The 19,636-nt window shown below is 42.0% G+C and overlaps 1 protein-coding gene across 1 annotated transcript in view; it reads right to left on the reverse strand.

Moving 5' to 3' along the window:
• LOC126251828 (venom carboxylesterase-6-like) overlaps positions 1 to 19,636 on the reverse strand; it is a 92,755-nt gene that overhangs the window by 59,786 nt on the left and 13,333 nt on the right. The window contains exons 3-4 of the mRNA XM_049952490.1: positions 17,774 to 18,050; positions 9,869 to 10,054 (exon numbers count right to left, since the gene is read on the reverse strand). Of these exons, the coding sequence (XP_049808447.1) occupies positions 9,869 to 10,054; positions 17,774 to 18,050 (463 nt within the window). The remainder of the gene's footprint in view (positions 1 to 9,868; positions 10,055 to 17,773; positions 18,051 to 19,636) is intronic.

Consider the following 19,636-nt stretch of genomic DNA (forward strand, 5'->3'; position numbering starts at 1 on the left):
GTACCAGGGGTGGTGAGAGGAGAAAAAGTGTAGGATATTGTTTAGAGCGTAATTTAGTGATTCTTTGTATTTGTTTTTTCAGAATTGCTACAGGGATACTTTTCTTAAATTTTCCGTTGTTATTTACAACTCTGCTAAAAGATCCCGAGTTCGAGTCTCGGTCCAGCATACAGTTTTAATCTGCCAGGAAGTTTCAAGTCTGCTAAAATCTTATAATGTCACACTCTTCTAAGGCAGACTGGTAGTAATCTCATGGTGTGAAGGCCATTGTTTTTAATATGCTAATAATGTAAGGATAAGGTCGTTACTGTGAAACACAGAATCGGTAAACATTAAGCGTGTATTTACTTAAATAATTAACTGCGCTGTTTGTTATACAAGAAACTATTCGTGTAATAGTGCATTTCTTTAGATAATTAACTTTGTTATTTGTCAGTCAATCTGTGAGGAAGACAAAATTCAGACACTCCCACTGGTTAACTGAGGGTTTGCACAGGGCCTCCGACCTGAGGAATAGTCACACCTCAATCTGCAGCTGAACCTCTAGTTCTTATTGAGGATCGAAATGATTGTTTGATCACGCCTACATCTATACTTTACCAGAGCACAAGGAGAAAAACCATCGATTCTCTCGACGTATCTGTGGTAGGCACAAAAGAAATATTTTTCTGCAGCCGGTAACCCTTAATGCAGCAAGGAAGTCGCACGAATTCGTTGGCAGCTACAGATCACGCGAATATTACGATACAAATTTTCAGTTCCTTGTCGATCCATTACGGTCAATAACAAAGGATATTTCTAACCATTCTCTCACCTTCAGCATGATCCCAATGGTCTTGAAAAAGGGACTCATAAAACCTCTTATCCAAACCGAATCTGCAAAAGAACCTTCTGACTAAAGCCATATTTACATTCTACCACATTATCTAAGGCTTTAGAATACATCGATGACATTCAGCTTACTAATTACAGAACGTCAAATAATCTTCTGGATCAATACCAGTCTGCTTTCTGGAAAAGTCGCAACACGATGAGTGTTTTTATAGAAGTGACTGACGAATTGCAACAAGCAATGGACAAACAACAGGCGACTATTAAGTGCTTTTTGGACTTCAGCAAAGCTTTCAACATTGTCGACCTTTGATGTTTTACTTGCTAAACTCAAATGTCAAAAGTGAAACCGATATTTCCTCGGCGTATCATAAAACGTCCAAAAGACTAAGCGGAAGGACTGGACCCTAGGGCAAGGGGCACTCATCTTTTCTCAGTATTTATTAAAGTCAATGAACACAAATAACAATTCTCATAAACTTCAAGTGAGAACATATATACATGAAGCCCATCAGTTGGCTTTCAGTATCCAAGCAAATATAATAACTCTTCATGTGAGAAAGACAGTACCTTAAAAAAAGGTAACTTTACACAAGTGAAACCGATATTTCCTCGGCGTATCATAAAACGTCCAAAAGACTAAGCGGAAGGACTGGACCCTAGGGCAAGGGGCACTCATCTTTTCTCAGTATTTATTAAAGTCAATGAACACAAATAACAATTCTCATAAACTTCAAGTGAGAACATATATACATGAAGCCCATCAGTTGGCTTTCAGTATCCAAGCAAATATAATAACTCTTCATGTGAGAAAGACAGTACCTTAAAAAAAGGTAACTTTACACAAGTGAAACCGATATTTCCTCGGCGTATCATAAAACGTCCAAAAGACTAAGCGGAAGGACTGGACCCTAGGGCAAGGGGCACTCATCTTTTCTCAGTATTTATTAAAGTCAATGAACACAAATAACAAATCTCATAAACTTCAAGTGAGAACATATATACATGAAGCCCATCAGTTGGCTTTCAGTATCCAAGCAAATATAATAACTCTTCATGTGAGAAAGACAGTACCTTAAAAAAAGGTAACTTTACACAAGAACTGTAAAGAAACGTATTTTGTATTAACAAATAGTGAAGAAATAACATTTACAATAATAAACTCCCAGTCAAAGAACATTTATACGCAAAGCCCATCAGTTTGCTTTAGTTACAAACAAATGTATAACAACTTGTCAAATGAGAAAGGTAATACTTTTTTATAGAAAACAGAAAACATCGCACGCCCAAAGGGCTATCGTAAGTACACTTACAGAGAGTCTTAAAATCTTGCCCAAATATATTCGTTTTAAAAGGAAAGGGTAACGTTATATTCGGAGGCAATGATCTATATCGAACACTTCTCTTACAAATAGTCCCCAACTCACGGCATCTGCCAAGTGCGAACATCAACGGAGTGGCCAGCACGGGCCACGCCTGGTTGTGCCGTTCGGAACCGACTTATCGGCCCTACCGAAGGGACGGAATACAGTAGGTGCGTCCGACTTCACTTACCGGGTGCTCTTCCCCCTCAAACAGTTAATTCAGAGGCCTGATATTGGGTGCGCCTGGGTGTTAACGGAACGTTTAGTTCCGTCAGATTCAAGAACAAGCGGGAACCCGAAGTTGTAGCCCAGACCCACAACCTATGCACAGATGTAGAACAATTACAGTCCAACAAATCGTGTGTGCTGACGCAGCAACAACACGCTACAATCAAATGACTCGAACACAGCTATGTTAATAAAACCCAGAATCAATCACTTAAAACAACTTTAAATAAAAGGCATTGAAGCAGTATCGCAAGAGTCAAAACAAGTTGCTACTGCTAAATTTAGCCTTCAAGTAACAATTAAACAAACTCGGGGTTGAGATATTTTAAGTAACCGATTGAGCTCACTTCCACTCGTGATGCTCCGGAAAAAAACATCAAATGATATTTTATCCTTACGATAATCGACCCCTAGGTGGATGCCGACATTCAAATCTCCGCACAAGTGTCTCACGGAGTTAACGTACCTCGGTACATCATACAGTTTATAATCCATCAGACTGTCTGGAACAAACTAAACACTCAGTTTTAAAACATTATACTCAATAAGCCCCATGGATCGGGTGGCAAGGCAGAACGCCGATGCTACTAGACACTAAGCAACAAGAGCTCCGTCAGAATGGTGCAACAAATTGCGTAGGGTTCCACCACACATGGATAACTATTTTCATAACTCAGCATTCGCTAATAGTTTGTCTCAGGTGAGGTACACATGCAATATGCGAAGCAGAAGGTGCATAGCCAGTGGAAAACATGACTAAATCGACGTGACCTTATCAATCCAGCGAAATAATCGTCCAACAACATCAGAGAAGTCGGTCGCCACTACAATCTCCCAACAAGAAGTAATCGATTAACGGCCACCAACTGCTTGGCTGCGCAGACCATGTCAGGACACAGCCGGTACAACTGTCGCCTGTATAATGCCTTTAAAAACGCCTGTTCACCGAACGGCTTACCTCCGCTTCTTGGGTAGTCGCACTGTCTTCTCTCCACCTCACAACTCACTCGCGCTCGCCTCTCGATCCGCTCACTGTCGCGCGACCGACACACAAGCGCCGAAAGGTTAGCGTCCCTGAACAAATACCGATAGCCGCAAAGCTGGATCAAAAAGGCTTCTTCAAGTGCTGTAGAATGGCTCTACTAATACCTTGCATACCAAGAACAGTTTGTAATGTTCGGGACAGAAAGGGCACAATAGAGAAATACAGTATCTGGGGTCCTCCAAGGATCAGTATTACGCTTTTTACTTTTGCCATTATATCTCGATGATGTATCGAATATTATCTCCCATTGCAAATATCATTTACACACTGACGACCCTCAGCTATACCTAAGTGCAAACCCAACAGATCTGCAGACGGCCTTCGAGACTGTAAATGCTGACTTACTTGCTTCATTAGAATAAACACAGAACATAGGTTTGAAACTTAACCCATTTAAAACGCAAACATACTCGCTCACAAAAGACTTATTACTCTTCAGTTCAAATAATCTCTTCCATACCTAACCCTAAACAGCATAGAAATAACCTTTTCTTCCTCTGCAAAGAATGTGGTTATAATTCTGGACCATCACTTAGACTGGACTGGAATCAGAACTGCAGTCTGTAAGAAGGTGTCAGCATCACTTCATTCACTACAGAAATATAAAAAAGTTTTTCCTCTCGAGCTTAAAAAGAATTTTTAAATTCACTAATACTCTCCATACTTAATTATGGTGACCATATTCTCCTAAAACTTTTGTATGAGAGCTCATGTCAGATGGGAATGGTGATGAATGCCTGTGTCATACATTTGTCATGTACGCTATTTGTACCATATCACTTCTACCTATGAAATTTTATCATGGTTGTGTGCTGTATCGTCGTCTCAGTCGCTGCACTCCTTCCTGTTTATCTCAACACTTACATTACTACCTGAACAATGCAGCAGAAATACTCGTTGTCAACCAAGTGAAATCATCTTTTTTCCACTAAACACAACTCTCTTGTTCTCTAAATCATTTACTGTACCAAAAACCCAACTTTGGAACAGTCATTCATACAATATTATGGAAATTAATATCCTTACAAACTTCAAAAGACAGCTAATGGCCCACCTTCTATCACAATAGCTATTGCTTCTTGCAGCTCACACTTGACAACTCTGGCTTTTCTACAGCGTTCTCTACTGAAATTCTCTTCTTTCCTTGCAGCCACTGTCACTTTAATTTCCATGCTCTCCTCTGTCATTATCCTTTCCACTTCTTCTAATACCAGCAAGGCTTCAAAAGTGCTAAACTAACCAATTCAATTCTTAAACAGTTATTCTCGTGGGGCAGCTGCAATGGTATGCATCAATTTTGTAAAATGAAGAAACTGAATAACAGTTGTTGAATCAACCATCTTTTACTACATACAAAACTGGTTTTGGAACACTTAAAGTTCCATCATCTGGTGCAAAAACTAATATCTTTCAGCATCTGAGGTCACCCTTACCTCAAAATTGTCTTCGAAGAAAAGTTACATGTCAGAAAGTTAAGAGGAGGGGGGGGGGGGGGAGGATAAATTCCGTAAAAACCACTGTCCTGTGCCACCCAAAGACCACTAAGTGGGAACACTCTTCATCTGTGTGCTCCTGCTCGGGTGGCACAGGGCAAACAATGTTGTGAAATTTATGTCCTCTCTTTTATTCTTCTGACATCGAAAGTTAGTTCCATGACAACATTGCACGTAGGATGACCTCAGATGGTTAAATGACTATATTTTTGCACCAGGTGCAGAAAATTTAAGAGATCCTAAATTAGTCATGTAAGCAATAAAAGAGTGTAGATTCAGCACCTATTATGTGGTTTCTTTGTTCTCACAAAATATCATTCGTAATGTTTCCATTAATTTATTAATAGTTTTACTATATTCTTATTATTATTGCCAAATGTTTCTATGTATTAATAATACAAATTATTATTGAGTATTTATATATAATAACTAATTAATATGATTTTAAATTCCTTCATTATTTTAACATCATTAATAGTGTTACTTTAATTGTGCTATTATTGCCAGTTATCGTTTTATTAAGAATGCCAGTTATTGTTACTTTGATTTTTATGGAATTATTTGTAAGTGTTGTCACTGGTCAGATGTAAGAGAGGTTACTAAGACCCTAATCTGATGAGGCTAAATAAGAAAGAAAGAAATAACTAAATAAAAAGTATTGTATTTACATGTGTCTTTTGATGTTTATGTAATAAAAATTTAAAAAATTACTTGGAATATTTGGGTGAAGAGGATGAAACTGTCCTACAAGTTTAGCCCCAAAACTGTAACAAATTGCCATTGTAGATATTAAACCATTGGATATTAGTGTTGTCTCTTAAATAATGTAGTGTTGTGTCTTAATAATGTGAAATTATTGAACATTAGAAGTCTGGTACCTTCATGTGTCTTTGGGTGATGATCTCCAAAAGTAGGTATTTGAAATACTGGGAGGGAAACAGCAATTAAGTGCCAATGAACTGTGACTTTGGATGGTTCAGAAGTTACAAACGCAATGTAAAACTTCTCGCAAAATCTGTATATGAAAAATTTGCAAAATAATTGCTAAATAACACTGGTGTCTGATATGCCAATCATATGTCACCCTATTGGCCTACTCGAGTGGTGATAGAATCCTGAGCATTTTGGACACTAAATTTTGGTGATTAAGGTAATGTTAAAAGCATCTGGTCGTAAATCAGATGTACATAAATTTGACTAAGAGTGGATGTGGGCTACTCATAGAGGGTTGGGTGAAAACAGCGATTTTGGATCATAAATTATGGTAATTAACTCTAGGATGAAAGTATTTTTTACAAATTAGACGTCCATGAACGTATCTTAAAGCACAAGAGGGCAGATTGCTTACACACAGCTGAAAGCATCTCGCAGCCGTTTTGTTTACATAAGGGTACAGCCAAGTGAGCAGTTTGTTTACACAAGATCATCTAGCAGTCGCTTTGTTTACAAAAGGGTATCAATAAAGTGTGTGGTTTGTTTACACAAGGAGACTAAGGTAGGTGACCAGTCTGTTGACATAAAAAATACAATGTGCCCACTGTATCGTTCTTTGTTCCACTACTCACGATGTGGTGATTAATGATTCGTGGCTAAGTATGATTAGGTGAGGTCTATGAAAAGAAAGACTGTGGTTCATGTTATGTGAATAATTGCCTATTTGTGCAAGTTTGACACCTCTCCTGTTAAACCTTTATGGGAGGCAAACAAGGTAATAAATATCCCATCTGTTATTTGAGTGATCTGAAATGACTGTAGCTGCCACTGTGTACCGTCTTGTTACTTTGAATGAGGTGTTTCTGCACCAGTTCATCTCGTAACAGAAATTACATTCAGAGCCACTGTGGAATCTATACTAAAACGGTCTACATCGATGCTGTCTATAGGAAACGTATAGGTTTTTTTTTTTTTTTTTGTGCGAAAGTTCCCCGCTGCTTAATTGCTTTCAAGAGGCTAAAAGAACAACTGACATGCAGCTGGCTAGTCTTTTGAACAAACTGGATGAAAAAATCAAATATTTGTGAAAGCACATGCGGTAATTGATTGATTATTGATACTGTATAACACAGGTATTTACAAAGAGTTGTTAAAACTTTTAAAATAGAAAACGGAAGGAAAAGTCCAATAATTCGGGATAGCTGTATTTATTAAACTGGATTAGAGACTCACACAACCGGTTTCGCAACTTATAAGTTACATCTTCTGGTGTATAATATTTGTTGATCGTCTTTGTTGAAAGAGGAAAATATATTACGCTAGTCCGCCAATGCGCTAGGCGCTTTAACCGTGAGAAATCGAGGAATGTGAAGTCAAAGATGTTGAAATATCCACCTCATGAGTTGCACATAATGCACACCTAACGAAAATTGTGAATGCAAAACTTGTCGATTGCAATAAAAATAAATAGTAACTGCAGAACTTGTAGAATGACACTAAGGGTTGCCATCTACCCACTCAAGAAAAAGAGACAAAGTAAACTGACCTATTGTAAAACCTGCACCCCTCATGTACTACATTAGAAATATTCAGTTTAATCAAGACTATCTTAATTTATTTCTCTAAAGGAGAAGAAGTTACACGTAGGTGAGCAAGCTAAGTATGAGAGCAGTGATTGTGTGTGTGTTACCAGCATTTTGCATTAAAATTTATTAGAAATGTAATATCTGTGGCTGTAGCCATTTATTAAGAAGGCTAGCTGTTAATATCACTATTACTTAGACAATTACTTTAAGCGAACTACACTCCTGGAAATGGAAAAAAGAACACATTGACACCGGTGTGTCAGACCCACCATACTTGCTCCGGACACTGCGAGAGGGCTGTACAAGCAATGATCACACGCACGCCACAGCGGACACACCAGGAACCGCGGTGTTGGCCGTCGAATGGCGCTAGCTGCGCAACATTCGTGCACCGCCGCCGTCAGTGTCAGCCAGTTTGCCGTGGCATACGGAGCTCCATCGCAGTCTTTAACACTGGTAGCATGCCGCGACAGCGTGGACGTGAACCGTATGTGCAGTTGACGGACTTTGAGCGAGGGCGTATAGTGGGCATGCGGGAGGCCGGGTGGACGTACCGCCGAATTGCTCAACACGTGGGGCGTGAGGTCTCCACAGCACATCGATGTTGTCGCCAGTGGTCGGCGGAAGGTGCACGTGCCCGTCGACCTGGGACCGGACCGCAGCGACGCACGGATGCACGCCAAGACCGTAGGATCCTACGCAGTGCCGTAGGGGACCGCACCGCCACTTCCCAGCAAATTAGGGACACTGTTGCTCCTGGGGTATCGGCGAGGACCATTCGCAACCATCTCCATGAAGCTGGGCTACGGTCCCGCACACCGTTAGGCCGTCTTCCGCTCACGCCCCAACATCGTGCAGCCCGCCTCCAGTGGTGTCGCGATAGGCGTGAATGGAGGGACGAATGGAGACGTGTCGTCTTCAGCGATGAGAGTCGCTTCCGCCTTGGTGCCAATTATGGTCGTATGCGTGTTTGGCGCCGTGCAGGTGAGCGCCACAATCAGGACTGCATACGACCGAGGCACACAGGGCCAACACCCGGCATCATGGTGTGGGGAGCGATCTCCTACACTGGCCGTACACCACTGGTGATCGTCGAGGGGACACTGAATAGTGCACGGTACATCCAAACCGTCATCGAACCCATCGTTCTACCATTCCTAGACCGGCAAGGGAACTTGCTGTTCCAACAGGACAATGCACGTCCGCATGTATCCCGTGCCACCCAACGTGCTCTAGAAGGTGTAAGTCAACTACCCTGGCCAGCAAGATCTCCGGATCTGTCCCCCATTGAGCATGTTTGGGACTGGATGAAGCGTCGTCTCACGCGGTCTGCACGTCCAGCACGAACGCTGGTCCAACTGAGGCGCCAGGTGGAAATGGCATGGCAAGCCGTTCCACAGGACTACATCCAGCATCTCTACGATCGTCTCCATGGGAGAATAGCAGCCTGCATTGCTGCGAAAGGTGGATATACACTGTACTAGTGCCGACATTGTGCATGCTCTGTTGCCTGTGTCTATGTGCCTGTGGTTCTGTCAGTGTGATCATGTGATGTATCTGACCCCAGGAATGTGTCAATAAAGTTTCCCCTTCCTGGGACAATGAATTCACGGTGTTCTTATTTCAATTTTCAGGAGTGTATATTTCAGTTGATTCTGAAACTCATACTTGACTTACAAACTGGTTTCATTCGTGTTAATATCACTCTACTGTGTGTTTCCCTTAAAATTTTCTGTGCTCTAAATCAAATAATGTTTCATACAATTACCAGATCGAAAAGTGCCTGCACGACTTTTTATCTGTAATACATGTGCCATTAATATCTGGCACGTTCCGGCGAGTTTGATTCACAAATTTTCGTTACATTCTTTCCAATGAAATATTTAATTATTATGTTTCCATGAATACAACGTATTAATGTTCCACAATACTATTACGTTGTATTCAAGTTAATAATATGTCTACGTTCCTCGAAGAACCGACGGGATATTCCATAAATAGCATGTTTCCCTTTAGTACAATTCCACCTCTTATAATCCGCCGAAACTTATATTATTTTAATAATCACAGTATTCACAATAACTCGTTTAACTTATGATTCTTTACTTCCTGTCTCGCTATGCATATGCATCCAACCATAGAATCCTACCAGCTATCTCATACTCCTAGTGACTACTGCAAAACTATCCACGCTCAGTTCGAAAAACTTTTATAATCGAGAGGACAACCTCCAGCTAAAGTCCACCTTCCACAGAATATGCTACTTTGTCAATGTGGTACCCTTACCCAAGAAGAAATCATCATTCAAATATCAGTGCATTTTTATTTGACAAACACCACATGCTGTTAGTGTGCACCTGATAAATGTTGATCTTGCCTTGTACAAACCTGCGGTCTGCGGCGACATGAGATGCAAGGAGACAGCCACGCCTCCAGCGCTGCGCCCGTCCAGCGTTACACGCTGAGGATCACCGCCGAAGCGCTCGATGTTGCTCTGCACCCAGGAGAGCCCCAGCAGCTGGTCTTTGAGGCCCACGTTGCCAGGTACGACATCGTCGCCAGTGCTCAGGAAGCCTGCAACCCAACTGACCTCTTAATAAAGCTATCGCATCTGGGCGCCTCCAACTGACTACATACATTGAAACAATGACTGAAAGTATGAATGCCATTGTAAATTTTTCACAAAGTTGTAATAGTAACCAGAGTGGTTCATTATCCAGCAGCAGCGTATAGTAAGTGCCTGTATTGACTGTAGGCCGATTCAGAGTGTATAAAGGGTTTTCTCATGCTGGACATGACTAGAAATCAGATGAAACCTTTCTGTAAGGATCCGTTTGACTCAGCTGTGGTCGTGTCTGCTACTGGGGAGTGACCAGCCATCCAGATTTTGTATTCCTAAATTTCCGGTCTGAGATGCAGACCCATCAGACCACGAGTGATAACCTCTTTGTACATCACAGATAACAGTAATAAAGACCTTACCACTTATATTATTGCTCATGTCTTACCAGAATTTGTATTTGATGCTCGCACATTCAGAACAGGTAATGGAGAATCCCTAGAAACGTATCTAGGTCTCTTTTGATGCCATACTTGCTTAGTGGTGCAACAACATTGACTAATGTTATTGCTTTGATTAAATAACATTTAATTTTGACATCGTACATAACATTAAGAAATATGCAGAGAGTGGAGCAACTGAGATAGCCAAGCCAAGATACCAATCGAAATATTTTTAGAACGAGTAATTATATCAATGTGTAGAGTTTGGTTATCTGTATTGGGCAATATACCGAATATTGCCACTTACTGCTGCGCTGAAGAAAGATAAACTGGGCGAATGTAAAATTTTTTGAAGCTTTCCGCAGTCACTGCTGAGCGAATTCAATGCAGGATCAAGTGTAATGTTGCAACCAGAATCACATACAGACAAGAGAGCCGATGTTGCAAATGTCGTGGCATACAAGCAAGACCAGTGCCACACATTGCTCAATTGAGATGTTCGAATTTAATTCAACAATATGATCACACTCTAAAGGGAAAATAGTGGCATTCTGGCAGCATTGCAAGGAACCATAACAAAACATAAATCTTGAAAAGAACACCTTGCAGTCCACTTGCACTGCAGAAAGCGCCAAGTTGAAAGGCTGTAAGCTACAAATGGGACATCGAGGTGCAATGAAGATTGCTGACAAACTAGGGTACATTCAGTCAACCTCGCCAAACATCTTTTCCTCTGACAGACAGCTATAAATATTGAGGCTCCCAAGTCCCTCTATATTCCAGTCCCAGTGAGCCACTTTATAGGCTGGGCCTATGAGGTGCTGACTGCCATTCGCCAGATGACTACTACCTTTGAGACGGCAGCCAGAGTGGTCCTCTGGACTTCGCTGTTGTGACCTGCCGACCTCTCTTCCACTGATGTGAAGACTGGAATCTTCTACCATCAGCTGAATCGCGGCCAAACAGATGGCGTTTGGAGTACTGTCAAGCTGTCACTGTACTGCTGCTGCGTGATAGCTGCTCCTGCTGCCTCCCCCCCCCCCTTCCCAACTTGTATATGTGAGCTGCCTCTGACAGTGGACAAACCATGGGGTGCACCACTACTAACGTCCTATGCAGGATTTCTGGAGGCTTCAGAGTCCACGAATGTGCCCTAGTGAAAAGAATCGAAGAGCTGAGAGGCGTCACCTCCGGATTAGCAATGCCTGCCACCGCCCAGGAGGGCAAACTTGCACAGTGTCACTCTTGTTGCGTTAGCTTCCATGACCACGCCGACGCCCTCGAGGGACGGCTGAGCTGAACATGTCAGTGCATTCCGCTTCTGCATGCTGCGTCCGCAAACCTCTTCGCTGCTGCCTTGTAGAAGATGGTCCAATTGTAAAAGCGAAGGTAAGAAATGAATAATTCGCTAACGCTGTCTCATTACCGACTGGGCCACCTGACAGGCCCTCACCACTATGCTCCACGCTTCTTCATTCTCCATTCATTAGGGTCACAGCCCATCGACCTTACTGTACTTCCATAGCTGCCAAATTATAAGGTCAGCTTTGTCTTTTGTGTAATACCATATCTTCTCCTATGGCACCAGAAAGACACATAATTTATGACCTTTGAATACTGACAAGATGACAGTATGCTCACCGTCGTCCCACCATCGCTAGAGGAAGTTGCACTATCGTCTTTCCCCGTGTAAGAGATGTAAGGGCTTCAGTCACAAAGGGAGCTGGCTGAACACAAGAAAAACGTAGATACAGGAACCATAGATATAACAGTTGTAAATTGTCGTAGCTGTGTTTGGAAAGTACCAGAGCTCCAACCGCTAATGGAAATCATTGATACACAAATCGTTATAGGCACTGAAAGCTGACTAAAGCCGGATATAAGCTCAGCCGAAATTTTTGCGATGAATCTAACAGTGTTCCGTAAGGATAGACTAAACACGGTTGGCGGTGGCTTGTTTGTTGCTGTCAGAAGTAGTTTAACTTGTCGCGAAATAGAAGTAGACACTTCCTGTGAGTTAGTATCGGCAGAGGCCATTGTTGGCAACCGGTATAAAATAATAATTGGATCCTTTTACCGACCTCCCAATTCAGATGATACAGTTGCTGAAAGGTTCAAAGAAAACTTGAGTCTGATTTCAAACACGTACCCGACTCATACAATAATAGTTGGTGGTGACTTCAATTTACCCTCGATATGTTGGCGAAAATACATGTTTAATTCCGGAGGTACGCATAAAATATCATCCGAAATTCTGCTAAACGCATTCATTATTTCGAGCAGTTAGTTCATGAGCCAACGCGAATAGTAAACGGTTGTGAAAACACACTTGACCTCTTAGCAACAAATAATCCTGAGTTAATAACGAGCATAGTGAGACTGAATACTGTAATACCAAAATCCTCGAAAAAAAAAGCGAAAAATATACCTATTCAAAAAAGCAGATAAAAATTCACTTGACGCCTTCCTGAGAGACAATCTCCCCTCATTCCAAATTAATAATAAAAGTGTAGACCAGAAGATCGAAATTTAGCGAGAACTTCAATGCAAGATGCCTATAACAATTTCCACAACGGAACTTTGTCTCGAAACCTGACAGAAAATCCAAAGAGATTCTGGTCGTATGTGAAGTATATTAGCGGAAAGAAACTATCAATGCCTTCTCTGCACGATAGCAATGGAGATACTATCGAAGACAGTGCTGCCAAAGCAGAGTTACTAAACAAAGCCTTCAGAAATGCCTTCACAAAAGAAGACGAAGTAAATATTCCAGAATTCTAATCCAGAACAGCTCTCAATATGAGTAACGTAGAAGTAAATATCCTCGGATTAGTGAAACAATTTAAATCACTTAATAAAAGCAAGTCTTCTGCTCCAGACTGTACACCAATTAGGTTCCTTTCGGAGTATGCTGATGCATTAGCTCCATACTTAACAATCATATACAACCGTTCGCTCGACGAAAGAGCCGTACCCAAAGATTGGAAATTTGCACAGATCACACCAATATTCAAAAAAGGTAGTAGGAGTAATCCACTAAATTACAAGCCCATATCGTTAACGTCGATATGCAGCAGGGTTTTGGAACATATTTTGTGTTCGAACATTATGAATTACCTCGAAGAAAACGGTCTATTGACACACAGTCAACATGGGTTTAGAAAACATCGTTCCTGTGAAACACAACTAGCTCTTTATTCAGTGACGAGTGCTATTGACAAGGGATTTCAGACCGATTCCGTATTTCTGGATTTCCGGAAGGCTTTTGACACAGTACCACACAAGCGGCTCGTAGTGAAATTGCGTGCTTATGGAATATCGTCTCGGTTATGTGACTGGATTTGTGATTTCCTGTCAGAGAGGTCACAGTTCGTAGTAACTGACGGAAAGTCATCGAGTAAAACAGAAGTGATTTCTGGCGTTCCCCAAGGTAGTGTCATAGGACCATTGCTGTTCCTTATCTATATAAACGATTTTGGAGACAATCTGAGCAGCCGTCTTCGGTTGTTTGCAGATGACGCTGTCGTTCATCACCAATAAAGTCGTCAGAAGATCAAAACAAACTGCAAAACGATTTAGAAGAGATATCTGAATGGTGCGAAAAGTGTCAGTTGATCCTAAATAACGAAAAGTGTGAGGTCATCCACATGAGTGCTAAAAGGAACTCGTTAAACTTCGGTTACAGATAAATCAGTCCAATCTAAAAGCCGTAAATTCAACTAAATACCTAGGTATTACAATTACGAACAACTTAAATTGGAAGGAACACATAGAAAATGTTATGGGGAAGGCTAACCAAAGACTGCGTTTTATTGGCAGGACACTTAGAAAATGTAACAGACCTACTAAGGAGACTGCAAAAAGAAAAAAAATGTTCAAATGTGTGTTAAATCTTATGGGACTTAACTGCTAAGGTCATTAGTCCCTAAGCTTACACACTACTTAACCTGAAGTATCCTAAGGACAAACACACACACTCATGCCCGAGGGAGGTCTCGAACCTCCCCCGGGACCAGCCGCACAGTCCATGGCTGCAGCGCCTCAGACCGCTCGGCTAATCCCGCGCAAGGAGACTGCCTACACTACGCTTGTCAGTCCTCTTTTAGAATACTGCTGCTCTAGGTGGGATCCTTACCAGATAGGACTGACGGAGTGCATCGAAAAATTTCCAAGAAAGAGCACGTTTTGTAGTATCGCGAAATATGGGAGAGAGTGTCACAGAAATGATACAGGATTTGGGCTGGACATCATTAAAAGAAAGGCGTTTTTCGTTGCGACGGAATCTTCTCACGAAATTCCAATCACCAACTTTCTCCTCCGAATGCGAAAATATTTTGTTGACACCGTCCTACATAGTGAGGAACGACCACCAAGATAAAATAAGGGCAATCAGAGCTCTACAGAAAGATACAGGTGTTCATTCTTTCCACGCGCTTTACGAGATTGGAGTAATGGAGAATTGTGAAGGTGGTTCAATGAACCCTCTGCCAGGCACTTAAATGTAATTTGCAGAGTATCCATGTAGATGTATATGTAAGCAGGCACTTGTCTCAGTAGTGACTGATGTGCCTACTCGTGCTCTTCAAGTACTACAATCTGTGTTCTGGTGTCGGGGAGATAAGACAGTTTACCGGCCGTGGTGGCCGAGCGGTTCTAGGCGCTACAGTCTGGAACCGCGCGACTGCTACGGTCGCAGGTTCGAATCCTGCCTCGGGCATGGATGCGTGTGATGTCCTTAGGTTAGTTAGGTTTAAGTAGTTCTAAGTTCTAGGGGACTGATGACCTGAGATGTTAAGTCCCATAGTACTCAGAGCCATTTGAACCATTTTTTAAGATAAGACAGTTTGTTCTACCCTTTCACAAAGTGGATGACAAAAGAGAGGGTATAGCTTTCGTTTATGCTGAATGTCACCAGATTGTTGGAGTAGTGGTACGTTTTTAACTGAAAGTTATCATCGTCGTGCTTCACGATCTGTAACTGAAATCATTATTTAAAAGATCAGTGTAACTCGATGTGTGAAGAACTAAATAAGCCAACGAAAAGCAAACGCGATTGATGAGGGATATTGAATCAACACTTAAGCAGCGGTAGCACAGAACCCATAGATTACTGTGAGGCAAAAGGGGTGACGGAATGGGATAAGCGAAAGAACTGTTCTGCGAATACCGTATTCCAACGCGTTTCGTATATTCCACATTTCGGTCCATCAATAGCTTCATGCAATGGCTTTCAAATCGATTAAAGTTCCCTGAATTGTCTAAGAATGTTGACAAGTGAAACCGCGTCATTTAAAAATTTGCGTTAGCTGAATGAAGTGGTTAAACAAGATCGTTAGTTAGTCAACATATCGTGTATTTTTCAAGAATTGCATAGTTGATGGCCGTGTCTTTATAAAAATTTTAATAAGTACAAGTATTTAACAGATATGGTGCCGCAGACTGGAAGACATCCCATTCGAAATACTGCTGTCAGTTTGGTATCAACATGGTAAACGTGCCGACCATTCCACACATATCATTACAAACTGTCTTGAAGGTAATACGTAGATTTCTGAATGGTTTAGTAAACGCTAAATGGTCTGCTCCGTAGCCAGATGAAACTCCTTTGGAAATTTATTTGTGGAGAAAATTAAACAGCAATTCTTGAAGGAGACACTAACAACTACCAGAGATATGAAATGCAGTATAGCATGGACCTTTATTGCGGTAAGTCGAGATGAAATACAAGTTCAATAACTTTATAAAATGAAGAGCCAAAGAAACTGGTACACCTGCCTAATAACGAGTACGACCCCCGCGAGCACGCAGAAGTATCACAACACGACGTGGCATGAACTCGACTAATATCTGAAGTAGTTCTGGAGGGAACTTACAACATCACTCCTGGAGGTCTGTCCATAAATCCGTAAGAGTACGATGTGTGGAGATATCTTCTGAACAGAACGCTGCACGGCATCCCACATATGCTCCATAATGTTCATGTCTGGGGAGTTTAGTGGCCAGCGGAGGTGTTTAAACTCAGAAGAGTGTTCCTGCAGACACTCTGTAGCAATGCAGGACGTGTGGAGTGTCGTGTTGTACTGTTTGAATTGACCAAGTCTGTCGGGATGCATAATGGACGTGAATGGGTGCAGGTGACCAGACAGGGTGCTTTCGGACGTATCACTTGTCAGAGTCGTATCTAGATGTATCAGGGGTCCCGTATCACTCAAGCTGCACACATCCTACACCATTACAGAGCCTCCGCGAACATGAACAGTCCGCTGCTGACATGCAGGGTCCATGGATTCATGAATAGTCTCCATATCCGTACGCATCCATCCTCTCTATAAGATCTGAAAGATACTCGACCGACCAGGCAACATGTTTCCATTCGTCAACAGTCCAATGTCGGTGTTGACGGACCCAGGTGGGGCGTTACGCTTTGTGTCAAGCAGTCATAAAGGGTACACGAGTCGTCGTTGGTGGCGTTCTTGCAGCATGTTTTTCAGGCCGTAGCGATTTCGGAGATTTTATGTTTTACGGGATTCCTGATATTCACGGTACACTCATGGAAAGGTCGTACGGAAAGATCCCCACTTCATCGCTACCTCGGAGGTGCTATGTCCCATCGTTCGTGCACCCACTATAACACAACATTCAAACTCACTTAAATCTCGATAACCTGCCACTGCAGCAGCAGCAACCGATCTAACTACCGCACCAGACTACTTCTCTTATACAGACGGTGCCGACTGCCGCCCCGTATTCTGTCTGTTTACACACTTCTTCATTTGAATACGCAAGCCTATACAAGCTTCATTCGCGCTTCAGTGTAGTATCTGTCGTTGTTCAAGGTCACTAATTTTTATACTTGATGTTGTACTCATACCAACAAACAAATGAGTAACTTGTTAGCTTACATGTGGTACAGTAGGGCAGACGTTCGTTGAACCTCTTCTCTTGATGCCAGGGCAGTCGTTTGTGATGATGTTTGTTATATTGCTACACACATGTGAAGTCTTTGGAGTCCTCTTCGGAGACCCATTCAAATGACAGAGAAAAAAGATATGACGCCATTTAAATACGCTGTGTCGTAATTCAGATGTCATAAACGTTAATAATTACTTGAATATGTTAGAGTATTCCCCAAGTTGTCCACTGGTAACTTGGCGAGTACCACACATCGATGTACTTCCTCGTGCTGGACGTATTCTAGGTGGTGTGTCAACTGCGTCACCATGTAGTTAGTATTCTGAGAAATTAATTTCTCTCGTCTGCATAATAATGGTTTACACTTGTAATACGTACCGAGCGGCCCGAGGCGGTAGTTGATGGTGACCAGTATAACTCCGTACGAGACGAGGAAGTCCGGCCCAAACTTCTGGTCGGAGCCGCTGCCCTTGATGAAGCCTCCACCATGCACGTAGAAGAGCACGGGCAGCCCGGCGCCCTCATGCGGCACCCCTGGCACGTACACGTTCAGGTAGAGGCAGTCCTCCGAGCCCTCGCCCGTGTTCTGCACGCAGTCGCTGCCGTATTGCGTGGCATCTCGGACGCCCTCCCAGCCACTGGCCGGTTGCGGAGGCTGCCGGAAAATAGGTGTCATCTTCTGTAGCACGTGCACATATACATAATGCTGTCTCATATAAACATGATCTGAGGGTGACTGCCTTATAACTAACGGAGATTTTAAAGTTTATCGAATATTTGTTTTAACAAAGGTATTCTCCATTTCGTTATTGTGTTGATTTCTATCAGCGCTCAGTCCATGGTTCACCTTAGTGCCACGTATTTGTTTAAAGATGATAAAACATATCGAGAAATCAAATCTTAATATAGACCACATAGGACGACCCCCTATTGGATGCATTTTCTAGAAGGATTCCTGTACAAAGTGCGACGTCCTTCCTGTAAGGTGTTATTCTCGTATGGCTAAATTACAATACGTATTTCTGCTACTAGCTCGTTAAGAGAGCACAGTCTATATTGGAAACTAAATATTGTCATTTGACATATAACACACGATACATCAATATACTTCTCTTTGAGCAGCTGAAAACGCAACTTAAAATAATAAGCGTTTTTGTTTCACATTTTGTCAGCAGACAAAACATTAACCTCCCTCTCCAACAAGCACACAGTTTGTTCTGGAGCACTGTACTTCACGTAGATCTGGTACCAGTACATCCTGTCACCCTCCAATTATAACTTAAGACGTGGAAATGATGTGGTGTGTATATCCTTCATCAATGAGCGGATTCAGAGCAGTCAGATGATTCAATATGGAAACTTGACAGAATGACCATCACCACACCGTGAATGAAGTAGCTCGATTTGTTGGTCTGTCAATGCGGACTGTTAAACATATCTACAAAGAATGGTGCACCACTTGCAACCGTATAACATGGCGTAAGAGCAGTGTTTGTAAGAAGCCTTAACTAACTGGAATTGGAGACAGATGTCACACATTGTCAGTCACAGTCGTTTCACATCCGACAGAAGTTGTTGCTCTTATTGCACGGAGATCAATTTCAAATTGTTTTCGAGAGAACATTATATGAAGGTAATTGCATTAAATGGACGTTCAGAGTTGGCAACATGCATAAAGTGTATTATTCACAGTGTCACATAAAGCTCGACGTCTTCTTTGGTTCAAACAATACAGAAACTGAATAGCGTCCCTCTGTAGACATGCAGTGTGGGGATAATGTAAGGCTTCAGTTGAACCAGCAGCCGAATGAAATGTTTAACCTGCACGCTGTGGAGCATATATTTCGAACAAGAGGTGTTTCAGTCACGTTTTAGGATCTCTTTTACGACTTAGGCCCGTTCATTCAGTTCACCATGAACACGATCCAGATTGTTTATTTCAACGTCCTCAGTGAGAAGGCGTTGTCCTCTCTTCCATATATGCATTATATTTATGCAGTGGTCACCACCATGTGTCAAGATTACGACATTTGTGTTCAAAAGGTTAATGCATACGATACTAGTTTGACAAACACAGACACAATGTCACACCTCGACTGGCTCGCTATACTCCATAGCAAAAGCCTGGAACTATTTGCAACGACAGGAGAAAATTAGGAATGAATGTCCCTGCAATTTCCTAGCTATCCTGCAATTAATCATCAAAGAGTACTTCGTTAAGGAAGACTTACCTCATAAATT

Source organism: Schistocerca nitens, chromosome 4 (assembly GCF_023898315.1).
Source record: "Schistocerca nitens isolate TAMUIC-IGC-003100 chromosome 4, iqSchNite1.1, whole genome shotgun sequence".
Lineage (NCBI taxonomy): Eukaryota > Metazoa > Arthropoda > Insecta > Orthoptera > Acrididae > Schistocerca > Schistocerca nitens.